The sequence below is a fragment of the Thunnus maccoyii genome, chromosome 1, assembly GCF_910596095.1.
Source record: "Thunnus maccoyii chromosome 1, fThuMac1.1, whole genome shotgun sequence".
Taxonomy (NCBI): Eukaryota; Metazoa; Chordata; class Actinopteri; order Scombriformes; family Scombridae; genus Thunnus; species Thunnus maccoyii.
In genome coordinates this window covers 30,019,498-30,032,446 of record NC_056533.1, presented here as the reverse complement: position 1 = coordinate 30,032,446, position 12,949 = coordinate 30,019,498, and the positions used below count along the sequence as shown (strand labels likewise).

At 40.5% G+C, this 12,949-nt stretch overlaps 1 protein-coding gene across 2 annotated transcripts in view; it reads right to left on the bottom strand.

Annotated features, from left to right (window-relative positions):
- The window catches only part of LOC121900515 (E3 SUMO-protein ligase PIAS1-like), a 60,971-nt gene that overhangs the window by 11,288 nt on the left and 36,734 nt on the right, over positions 1–12,949 (bottom strand). For both annotated transcript variants that reach the window (XM_042416932.1, XM_042416939.1), the window contains exons 3-8: positions 3,636–3,720; positions 3,370–3,508; positions 3,065–3,199; positions 2,269–2,374; positions 955–1,028; positions 505–665 (exon numbers count right to left, since the gene is read on the bottom strand). In XM_042416932.1, the coding sequence (XP_042272866.1) occupies positions 505–665; positions 955–1,028; positions 2,269–2,374; positions 3,065–3,199; positions 3,370–3,508; positions 3,636–3,720 (700 nt within the window). The remainder of the gene's footprint in view (positions 1–504; positions 666–954; positions 1,029–2,268; positions 2,375–3,064; positions 3,200–3,369; positions 3,509–3,635; positions 3,721–12,949) is intronic.

Here is a 12,949-nt window from a genome sequence, read left to right as displayed (position 1 = left end):
TGGGCTCAGTGACTCTCTGGTGTCTACCATCGTGTTACCATGAGGTTGCCTAGAAACCTGCAATCTTTCCCAAAATGTCCAACTATTCCTTTAAAGATTTTCCTTTTTAGTTAAGACAAGGGTCACTTTTAATTAAGGAGTGCATTAGCTGAATTTGGAAAAAAAAAAAAAAAATCCCAACTCAATATCCAGCTTTTTTCTGGTGCTTTCAACTGCTGAGCAAACTCCATTCATTGAGGAAGACTCAGAGATGCTGTTGAAAGCTCTGTAAAAAGGTAGTAAGTGGACCATGAGTTGAGATTCCCTTTTCTCAAACTGTTTCCAGCGCCAAGAACGAACTTTCACATTGACTTATTTCACTGATTTGGTCTTTTCTGTTTGGAAGGCGTAGCTGCTCAGCCACATTTAGGTTAAATCTTCTGTTCAGTTTGAACGTTCTTTGTATTCACTCCTAAACAAACATCTCATCTGCATGACGGGATGACGGGGGGTTGGGTGACTTACCCGTCGATGATGAGGTGTTCGTAGGGGGCCTTCTTGTCACAGACAGGACACACCCAGGTGGGTTTCTTCTCGTTCATTTGGATGTAAAGTGTGGCGTCAAAGCACTGCAGATGGGAGCATGTCAGCGCCCGGCATGGGATCATCAGCCGCATCTTCCCCAGCTGCACAGTGTACACACACACACACACACATAGTCAGGGCATAAAGAGGACACACACAGCAGGGACGGAGGGTATACGGGATGCATAAATGTCATAAACATGCCAAAACCCAGATGGAAAAGGTGTGCGATAGGGGTGCACGAAGACAGTTTGACAGGTGGATCATGCAAACAACCAGAAGTTAAGGGCATGAAAGCATGTTGGGACATAAACACAACGGATATGTCTTTGCATGACTGAATCACTAAACTTTGCTTTAACATTGATAAAGAGGAGGGAACATGTTTACCGGGCAGAGCAGCGACACTCGAAGGCTGGTCGTGGCTATTTCACTGTCTGGGTCTGCTGTTAGCTTCTCTTTGACTGTAGGTAAAAAACACACACACACACACACACACACTTGAGTGACTGAGAACTAAACAGCAGGACCTCTTCTTACAATTACACTCAATCTCTTATTTCAGACTGAAACTCCTTTACTACTTTTAAATCAAGGTCACAAATGCAGAAGAATTCTGTAAATGTATTCAAGAGCTAATCGTGCAGCGTTGAGCTGACTGAGACCTTCTGCATCCTTTTCTATCACTTTCCATACAGTAAGATATACATGTAAACAAATATATACAATTTTATGATTGAAAACGGTGCCTTATCTGAAATGGGGAACAATGTGGCTGGATGAATATTTTAACACAAACTATAGATGTGAGTGAAGCAGCTGATGTAAAGCTTCCTCACTTATTAACAGAGCCTTGAGCATTATAAGACAGTATTCTTTATTATTTTATCAGACAGACAACATATCACCAGCATATACTTAAAATCATGTATCTTATACGCATATTGCACAACACTGTCCATATAAAACCATATATTGGCCAGTTAATATCAGAGTTGGATTTATATGGCCATAAACTCACTGAGAAGTTATTCTTGTGGTAAAAATGAGCAGGGATGCACCAATCTGACTTTCCCCAAATTTAAAATCTGTATAGATGACTGTGTGAAACTCACTGGGGTCATTCTCATTTAAAATAACATTGTTGTCTATTGTTGTATGTCTTGTGTATGTTTAGATAACATTAAGCAAGTTGTGGTGCTAAGACTATGGAAGCCCATTTCCGCCAATGTGATGAAAAAAAAAAAAAAGATCCTGCAAGTCATTATAATGAGAAACTTCCTTGAAATTATGACTTAGTATCTCAAAAGAATGATTTAGTGGCATAATGCCTGTAGATGGCGTTGTTCAGTCATTTTCAAGCTAATTCATGAACTGAAAAATGTAACAAATAGGTGGAAGATGAAATAAGAATGAATCATAGTCTTTATAAGTAAGTCATTATTTCAAGAAAGTTTCTCATTATGATGACTTACAGGATCTTTTTTCTTTCATCACATTGGTGGAAATGGGCTTCCATAAAGACTGACTTTACAATTACAGGTTATATTGGAAACACTGAATTTTGCACTGAAATTGTCACCGAAACTGTATTTAATGAGGATGTGTACCCCCCCCTCCACTTAATAAGGCTAACATCGGGCCTGATAACGATTTGACAGTCCAGACAGTTGCATCCCTACAAAAGAGGTTCAGAGTCCTTACTGAGTGCTCTGGAGTGGTCTGGGTTTCTGATGCCTTTGGCCCGTAGTCTCTGTAACAGCACTGTGGACGACTGCTGCTTCACCAGGTACACTGCCATGGAGTAACTCTGTGGATACACGCGTACGCAACAACGTAATTATGTGTAAGGTAATACGTCATAAACCCCACATGGAGACAGTTTTTGCTTGTCAGGTGACCAGTGACAGAAAGGTCCTTCAAAAGTTTTGCTCAAGGACACTTATGCAGGCTAGATGCTCAACAGCAGAGTCTCTCTAACCTAAAATCCACCTGCTGCCCTGAGACTGTGTGTAAGGAGGAACAGACGGCAGGAACAACCTGTGAGTTGCACGCTGACAGTTGAGCCCAGTGTGTATTTCCTTTGAAAGATGGTTCCTCTACTGCCATCTATTGTGTCTGCAGAACAACATCAAACTCCGACCTTCTCCATATACTCTAATACCCTCTTCCCACCAACTGGAACCTGGTGCTGGTGCAGGTTTGCAGCTGGTTCAATTAGCAAACCTTCCAAGAACTGGATTTCTTTTCCATGAGCTAGAAAGTCAAGTCATTATGTAACTGTACATGCCTCTGGTTTCCTAGCAACGCTAATGCCAACTTTATTTTATTGAATAATATTTTTAAATTAATTTCTGAATATTTTAAACTAAAATTCTGGCCTAATCTTACACATTGCACCTTTAAAAAATAAATATATTTAACAATTTGTCAATTATCATCAAACATTCAGGAATTAAGACGCCCTTTGTTGGAAGTTGTAACAGTGTTCAGTTCTTACCCTTCCAATCTCAGCGGTCCACGACACCACAATGGTATTGGGGACTGTGGTGGACAATCTGACCAGTGAGGTAATGTTGATGGGCCGGCTGGGCCGCTTGGGCTCTACGCCGTTTTTGGTTGGAGGAAGATAACCCTAGAGAAGATATTAGAAGAGGAAAGAAAATAATCAGCATTTTTGTTGTGAATATTCAGAAGTTCCTCCTCAAGATATGTTGGAAAATGTGTTCAATGCTAATAGGATGGAAAAGGTAAATACAGCTACATTAACAATATTGGCTGGTTGTTTAATTCAGCGTTTCTCACCGGCAGGTTACATGGCTTCCCATTGACTTTCACACACAGATTGGGTGGGAAATGGTCTTCCTGAGGACAGCTTGTCTCTGACAGGCAAAACCGCAACTGAACTTGAACTGAGAAGTCGCATTTGGTCCCCGAGATGTCCCTTTGAGCACAGAAACAGATTTATAACCGCACATCTGCAGAAACCGTGCACATGTATGAATAATTTACATCTAATTCAGAATCCTGCGTTGACAGAGTGGCTTCGCAGGTGTTCAGTTTCTTCTTACATTGAGCTGCTGATCTGCTGGACTTGCTGTGGTGTTAATGCAAAGGCGAAACACGTCTCCTGAAACCGCTGGCTGTTGTCTGAAGCTGCAGACATAGAGATAAAGGAGAGACAAATTTAATAACAGGGGAACCTACACATCAGAACAAGAGGGAATAATTAAACTATGATTATGTCAGCTATTTCTAAAATATATATATATATATATTGAGCTAACCCCTGCAAGCAAGAACACAGCAAGAAGTGTGAGGAAGTGCGTGTACATCAGTGTATCAGTGGGTTGTCACTGACATTAAAAGCAGTATTCAGTAAACCTTGTATACATGAAGAGACTGGAAGTCGAAACCAGACCACCTCAGGCAGAGGTGAACACAGGAAGGTGTGTAGCAGTGTGTGTGTAAGAGAGAGAGTGTGTGTGTGTGTGTGTGTGTGTGTGTGTGTGAGTGCGCTCTATTTTTAGGCCGACCCACAGGTGCTGGAAATAACTGGTGCTACTAGCACAGCCTCCATTAAAGAGGCAGCAGGTTCTGAAAGGCTTGCAAAATTCGTATTTGTTAGAGCAGGGTTAGCATGACCCAAGAAGCAAGAGTGCTTCAAACCTAACTCTGTTTTATATTTGTATTTAAGGGACTAGTTCAACATTTTGAGGAAATAGCAAATTCACTAAGATTTAGATGAGAAAATAGATGCCACTCTTACACGTGTGTTAAAGATGAATATGCAAATAGTTTTAATTTCCAGAGTTGAACTGCTAGACACACAAGATGTCTCCTACTTCACTGTAAAGTCCGTTCTCAGTATTTGTGCACTGGAGGCTTCAAGTTTCCACACTTACTGTATGCAAGCTGCATACTGGACCATGATTGGCTCCAAACTAGTTGTGATGTCACGAAATCCTGCTGGTATGTAGACGTATTAAACTCTAAGATTTTGAGGTGAGCAGAGAAACTTGCCGCTTTCGGCAGATGAATGTGAAACAAACAAACAAACAAACTCTGCAAATACATCATTCTGCACAGCGGTGAAGCCAGAGCCAGGAAGCCACTGTGTGAGCCAATAGTGAACCCTCACGCTCAACAGTTTCAGTTTTTTTAGACCCTACAATGCACAATTTATTACAGCTCTCTTCTTTTACCTTGTAGCCTGCTTTTTAAAGCAATCATTATGTAGGAGTGATTCTGTTCTGTTATGTGCAAATATAATGAAAATAAAGTTGAATTGAATTCAAATCTGCCATTCAGTGGGGTTCTAAAAATTGAGAAAAGAAACTTTAAAAGACCTTCTTTAAAAGGTCGCTTAAGTGCTATAATGCTATAAATAAGCTAAACAGCAGAGAAAAGCAGAACATGTTCAGTCTGGAATCTGCTAAGGACCTAAAGACAATCCAAAAAGAAATATGGAATCACATGTTTATTGTACATAAATGCAAACTATTAACAGGTTTAGCTGAGCCTGACGTCAGCGTGTCTGAAATTAAACATAAAATATTGTTTTTCCAACCGAATCTTAGAGGCAGGACAGACGACTAAACTCTGTCTCTATGGGAAACTGTTTTGTTTCAAAGTGAAACCAACTAAAATCTTCACCGCTGAGCAAATGCTTTTAGCATTCACCACAAGAACGCTTCTTACACCGGTGAATAAGCATGACAGACCAGCATAAACATTGCTGATGTGAGACGTAATTGCTGGAGCTCGGTAGGAAACTTTAGGCCTGAAGGCTGTGTAAGTGACGAGGGAAGATGAATTACAAAATTACCTATCACAAATCCTTTCATGATTGTTGCCTTAATTACTTAAAGTTAGGTTGAGCTGTCAATGAGTGACTGCTTAAAACACATGCAGAGAATCCGTGTGCATGCACGTTAACACACACACATGCATTGTACACGCAGCAGGGAGAAGCACACGGAGGTAATTTCTTTCCATGTGGGACGTTTAGAGGGACGAGGTCTCGAGTCCCCGTGGATGATTACTGGACCAATCATGTTTCTCCTCTCATCAGCCTTTCAAACAGCCATTAATTTTTCCAGTAATGAACCCTTTTACCACCCACATGGTATATAATTTGTATGGCGTATATTTATGGTACGTTCCTGCATCTTTTTTTTGGGGGGCGGCTGTCTGTGCACTGCAGAACAAAATCATTCGCACCGAGTGTGCTTTCGAACAACAGTCTTCCTCCTCTCCGGGCACACGAGCTATAAATAGAAAGTGCTCTCTCACTCACTCACTCTCTCTCACTCCAAACCTCCCCCCCTCCTCCTCCTCCTCCTCCCCTCCCCTTCCAACCTCCCATCTCTCCATCACTCCATAACTCACTCACTCTCTCTGGCAGTGGATTTGTTTCTGGTGTTTCAGTGTGTGTGGTTAGAAGAGATATGAGAGGGGTTGAAATGAGCCTTGATTGATGTCTTCCTCTCTCTCTCTCTTTTACACACAAACACCCACTGTGGGTTCTTTAAATCTAGTCTTTTAAGATGCATACACACTGCCTGACATAAATTTAAGGATGTTTTTATTGGTCTGACACACTGAAGTAATACCATTAAGACTAGATATCAGGCCTCGGTACTTTATCCAACAGATTTGTGTCCATTACAGAATTTCGTAGTATAAATAAACTGTCGAGTACAAAAGCTGTAATAATTTCTCATATTCCTACTTCACATACAGGATTAACTCAAGTTTTGATTTTATCCCACGTAGTTTGGGCAGAATCTCGCAAACTTGACGACTCGAGTCATTATGAATAATTATGTTGACTACATCATATGCAGAATGTAATTTCAACACATGAAGTCTCTACTTCACTGAGAGAGGACAGAAAATTAATGACGCTATGAGCAGAACTGTAATTACTGTTATTAAGCACATTTCTGCCACTGCATGTAATCATATTTCTGCTTAATGGCGCTTATTAGAATTTAACCATTAATAAATCATTGGGACATTAATTTTGAGACGCGAGTGTAATTACAATAAACAAACAAGACTACACAGCAGAGATGACTGGCAGCTTCTGTCACTGAGATCTTAAACCGGGCTTCATGCAGGACGACAGCATGTTTCGACTGAGCACGACAGCAGGTGATTTTAATAAACCGGGGAAAGTTTTTCCCAAGCTGTCATGGAGAGAACAAACTTCCTATGAAAACAATGAATACACTTCTTACAGTTTGAGATGAACTGTGTGATTGATGCTTAACTTCGGGTCCAACTCTGTTCAAATCATGATTCAGACTTCAGAAATGATGTTATACATGTCATGGTGGTTTGAGACGCCGGCTGTATTGGTCACTAAACTGCCTTTGACGTTGTAAATTAAAATGAAATACGGTAAAATGAAAGTCCTGGAACGACAGATGGGAGAATGAGTAACAGATGGAAAAATGACTTGCAATGGGTGGGTTGATGTTAACAGCGAGGAAAAAATAAACCAAACAGGACCCACAATATACATTAGACGAGGTGGGATTGAGACGTGGTTGCACACTATTTCACTTAACTTAACAGGCACATAGCACGCACATTTCAAGGTCTATATTTATATTTTGGTAAAGATATATACTACTGGAATATCTTTGCATGGTTTACAGTTCAATATTTAAGTTCCTCAGTTCAGCCTCTGTCTGAAACAGGCCGTTTTTATCTCTAGTAGTAAGATTTACCTTCTTTTTCTTGTTCTATACTCAAAATGGAAACTTTTTAAATACATCCGTTCGTGTTCAAGTCCGAATCCGATCGGAAATATGAGAGTGGACAACGCGAGAAACCCGCGGAACAACCTCAGCAACAAAGGTGACTCAACGGCCGGCCGTTTGTGGTCATGCAAGAACAATCTGATCATCCAGAGGAGGAAGTAGGGGTAACTGTGCAACCGAAGCTTTCAGAGCAGGCTGAAGTCCTGCCTTTTGACTTGCAGGGAGCATTTTTTTTTTTACATACATTCACCTCCAGTTCTGGGACTTTTATCATATTTAACATCTGACATCAAAACAGTATAAAAACAACAGAAAACCAGAAAAAGCATGATATCTCCCCTTTAAAGCAGCACTAATCGATATTTTATACTAACAATGGAACAAATGACTATGTTTAATGTCAAAGGAGTCACTTGTAGCGACAAACCCGCAGAGAATTATTGACTGACTGCACTTCCTCTTAGCTCAGCTAATTGTTTTGGTTTTACGGCTCACAACTCGACTGTTTTGGTTCAGTCTCACTGCTCTCATCAAACTCTTTTTCAGAGGCAACACAAAGCTCTGATAAACTGACTGAACACTAGTCGCCAAGCACCAAACAGCAGACAGGCCATGTTAAGAGACTAGCTGGTGAACATAGTGAAGCATTTAGCAGCTCAAGGGACGGATGTTTCTTTCAAGAGTGGATGGAAACAGATAGAGGGAGTGAACATTAGCCTAATCACTTTAACAAGGACATAATATGTCAAATCAGTGATTTTCAGCTTGTTATTGAGTTCTGCCTCCAACTGGATGCCCAAAAAAAGATTAATGCAGCTTTAAGGAATGGTTAAGAAAGATACTATCACTGTTTTGTTTTTAATTATGCTAATCTTGAGGGTCAAATACATATGATGATAATGATGTGGACGACAACCAAAACAGAAAACATTTATGTTTGAACTAGATTCATGTTCCAGCTTTGTCACATCTGGTCTCAAGCCACTTGTTACATTACAATGAACATTTTCTACATGTTGTCCTACAGCTACACTGAAAGCCAGCTGTACCTCATTTATTACAGCATTTCTGAGGGAAACTACGGGGAAAACTATCAACAGGCTTTGCTCGTGGCTACCAGTGCCTAGTCTGAATATTCTAACAACTCTGATTTTGAAGTTAAAGCCTAGAAAACCTCGGTTCTGGGTTTAGTTCTGGTTTGAAGGAGAGACGTATGAGCTAAGCTACAGAGAATGTGCTCTGCTCTATAGCCCGTCTTCAGCACAACAAAACCCAGCTGGAGTTTATTAACTTGTTAGTGGCTTTTGCTACTTTTTCTCTGTTTGGTACACCACAGGCGCACAGGCGCGCACACACACACACACACACACACACACACACACCATATAGCAACACTCACAGGCAGAACAAAGACAAAAAACAAAGAAAGCATCACTCATATTCAAAAATTCTCGAAAGATCTACAACAAAAGGTCAGACTGGATGCTACAGTCATACATACACATGCATGCACGCGCACATACACACACATACAGACAATTTAAAACTTTTATGTGTTACTTCCTCTCCCACTAACAACAGTGATTACCCTTTATTATCTGCATAAGGTTGTTGCACAGTTATATTTTGACGGGGCTAATTAAGGCATTCCAGTGTGCTTACAGGCTGGCATTAAATGTGCTCAGTCTGGCAGCTGGACCTGCTATTCCTATCAATGCATATAGCGAGCATTTCACAAGGTCTTTACAGCCGGGGCCCTATGCAATAAGGGCCACACCCAAGTCAGCACGTCTCGAAACATACGAGGAGCGATGTCAAACGTCTGACGATGGGAATGACGTCAGAGAAAGTTAAGTGAGAGTCAAAGAGCCACAAATGTTTAGAGTTACAATCAGGATTTGGATCTTTTTAATCAGGCTTCTCATGAGCATTGATGATACACCAACTCAAGACATTAGACCAAAAAAAAAAAAAAAATTGACGCTGGTTTGATCGTCTCTGAGAGAGGGAAACCATTTTGTGCAGTGTGTTTATAGTTCGGTGCAGCCAAGGCTCCTTTGTTGATGTTCATTTGTTGTGAGAAGGCAGAGTTGTTTACAGTGAGATAAAGATTCTGTTCAGGATCATGCAGGGGTCAGGGTATGAGCTGGTAAATCTCAGGTTGTGTTTTGATGTGCTTTATTGGTTTCTGCACTGTAGATGTTTAGGAACGTTACCATTAGGCTCGGATGGTATCCTGACATTTCACTGGGGTATACGATATATTTGTATTAAAAAAAAAACAACGTAAAAGCTGCATCTGATAAGCTGTGTCTAATAAGCGATTAGCCTACTTAGACAAGTCTTAGTGGGTTTAAATACTTATGGCACATAGAGTAATGACTAGATAGTTTCTTCCATAGATTCTTGCTGGAGGACCTGATGACACTTGTTGCTGCGGCGGATACGACATATCAGCGGGCTAAACGGAGATGATGTGCGAGTGGTGGTGGTGGCAGACTGGCAGATCATGTGGCTAATAAACTGCTTTTGTAGTTGGAAGAAGTCATCTCAAGATAAACTTATGTGACATTCGGGACTAAACCCAAAATACTCCCAAACAGTATATAGTCCTGTAACGTTATCCTCGCCACTCGCAGTCGCCATCTTTCTCAGCACAGCTGCCTGTTCCACCAGTAGAGACTGATCTCTGGTGACGCGTGCTCTGCGCTACAATACATCACCTCAATACAGCATCTCCATATCAGTGTAATAGAAAGAGGAGCGTTTTTGACAGTAAATCATACCTTCGAGATTTCTAAATGCCCTCCATTACCGTCATACCTTGATACCGCCCAAACCTAATTATCATCACTTGATAGCATTTGTGATATATTATCTTTACTGATTCTCTAAGGAAGAACGTGTATTTGCCTGCCAACGAAGGGCAAAACAAGATGTACAGAACAACTGACTTGTTCTGATTAAGTGTGCTTGCTCAAGGACCCTCCTACAGCCTGTCTCAAATAAAGGCCTGGTTCTCTCTTCATTTGAGGTAAATAAAAGGCCCGAACCATCAAATGAGATATTATGTTACACAGTTTCCCTACACAGTTCAGGCTTGAGCAAACCCTTCTGTACACATGACAATAATTCAGGGGAGGAAAAGAGGACGAGCGAAAAAAACATTTTTGTCAAAGTCAACATTCGTTTCTAGTAAATTCATTTCCACAAGTAAACGTGTGTCCAGGTTGTGCTTTGTGAACCGTGTGTGCTGTGCATTGTTGGGTTGATGTTGGTGGGATTGCCTGAACATTAGGGCTGTCAAAATTGGCCAAAAATGACGTTTGATTATTCCTCCTAAAAAAACACATTGGTTCGAACCATTCAAATATCTACGTTTGCGCATTATGTTCATAAGAGGGCAAACCGATATGAGAGACATAACTATTTGTATAGGTATATTTATTTCAACATAAACATGTCTTTTAAAAGATTTACATACCTACACATTATAAAATAAACAAATAAAATAATGTCCCATACTCATACCATAAAACTTCATTTAAAGACCGTAGACCCCTCTCTCTCTCCGTTTGTGCTGTTTGTGTCGGGGCGAGATCAAATGAATGATTTGATAGCTTAATTTTTATACAGGTTAGGTAACATTCATACTGGTTACCAAAATTCAAAGTGTTTCCAAACGGGGCTTTTTAGATTGCTCAGAGTGCAAATCACTCTCTCTGCGGCCGAGTTGGGTTGTGAACTCTCTGCCATCATTACCACACGGTTGTTGTTGAATTATTTCCTCGTTTCAGCTTGACCTACATTTCATTTTCAATCAGTGAATGTGACCTTGTGTGACTCCTGTCCGTCATGCTGTGCATTCAGTGCAGCGGCTCAGGCCCACGCATGAACTTGTGAAGCCACAGTAGTGCTGCTTTTTTATATATAATCAAGTTTAGAATATTCATTGACAGCCCTACCTAACATACAGTGCTTCTGTAATGATTGTCTGAGCTAAAGGAATGACAGATGCCAAGAGGTTTTGTGGACTGTGGTATTGAAAACGGGGCTGCATATAGTTGATACACTGAACACATACCTATGCATATGTGTGCTGGAGCAGAGATTTATTGTATATTATTGTAATCTCTGTCTGTCTGTATGTCCTTCGCTTTTCTCAACAACCGTTCATCCAATCGACTTCACGCTTGGCAGGTGTTCTACTGAGGACTCAAGGAAGTGCAGTGTCGAGTGTGAAGTTGTTTGGACACGTGACATGTTTAATATTAATTAACTTTGAATAAATGCTAAGCTCTGTGTCTGAGTGCAACGGGGGCTGTTTGATATTAACACCGACACATCACAACGGGATGGGGCTTCTGGGCTCTAACTGGCTGAACAGGACAAAGGTCCCGTTCAGTTAAGCTGCCCGACAGAAACGAATGAGCACACACAGGAGAAAAAAAACAGAGGCGGAGGCAGTAAAACTAACCAATAGAAGCGGAGACAAGTTGGGCACCTCAGTTTAGTCTCACTGGTGAAGTTTCTATCTGGATTTAAACCATCTAATTTATTAATTCCTTATTGAATAAGCAATTATCCCATTTCCAACACGCCCGTCTTGAATGGGCACTGCACTAGTTTTACATAAATGTAAACAAATGTAAACAATGCATTTGTTTCACATACAAATGACCACATAATGCAAACCGATGCCCACCAAAACACCAGCAGGGCCTAACCTGTATGTTAAAAAAGCAGCTTACAGTTGGAAGAACAGTGGAACTAATCTGTCTAGTTGTGCTTTATGTAATGTTACTGCTGGTTACAAATAAAGATTATGAAGGACTACTTATACATACAGTACGTGCAACAAGGATGAATTTCATTTTTTTTATTCATAATCAATCCATTCAATCATTTTGTAGCTGCTCAAGTAGCACTTGAGCAACCTAATGTCCAACCATAATCAACATGATATATGTAACATAATTAGTTATGCAAATAACACCATTAATTTAGCTGATGAATATAATCATTAGAAGTATTTTAATGCAACTTACTGTATATTACATTTAGAAAAGATGTAGGTGGCATCAAAGTGAACTTAAAAGTTATGAAACTGAATATGAATGAGAAACTTCATAATATAATCAAATTATTCACTGTTGAGGGAACCTGGAAGCAGTAGACTATGTAGTAATGAACATGTTTTTATATTTTTTGCTGGGCCATAAAAAAAAGAAACTGCGGGCAGGTATGACTGTGACCTGTAGGGCCTAATAGTTAATGATGAAACCCTGATGGACTGACTCATCTTTGGAGGTAGCAATGTTCAAAACGCTTGATTATTACGCCTGGGACACACTGGATGCGTGAACCTCAGCAATTTGTGTGCGTCGCTGAACTGCTGCGTCTCTTACACTTGCAGTGTCCACACAGTAAGCCTCGCGTGAGACAAGCGTCTCACAAGGGCTGTGTGGCTGCTCTAACCTGTTAACATGGGCGCCAAAATGAAAAGCAAGAGGTTCCATGACACATACGTGCTGCTCACGCATCCAGTGTTTCTCAGGTGTTAGACTGACAATTTTTACCATACAAATTTCCTCTACTGTATGAATAACACA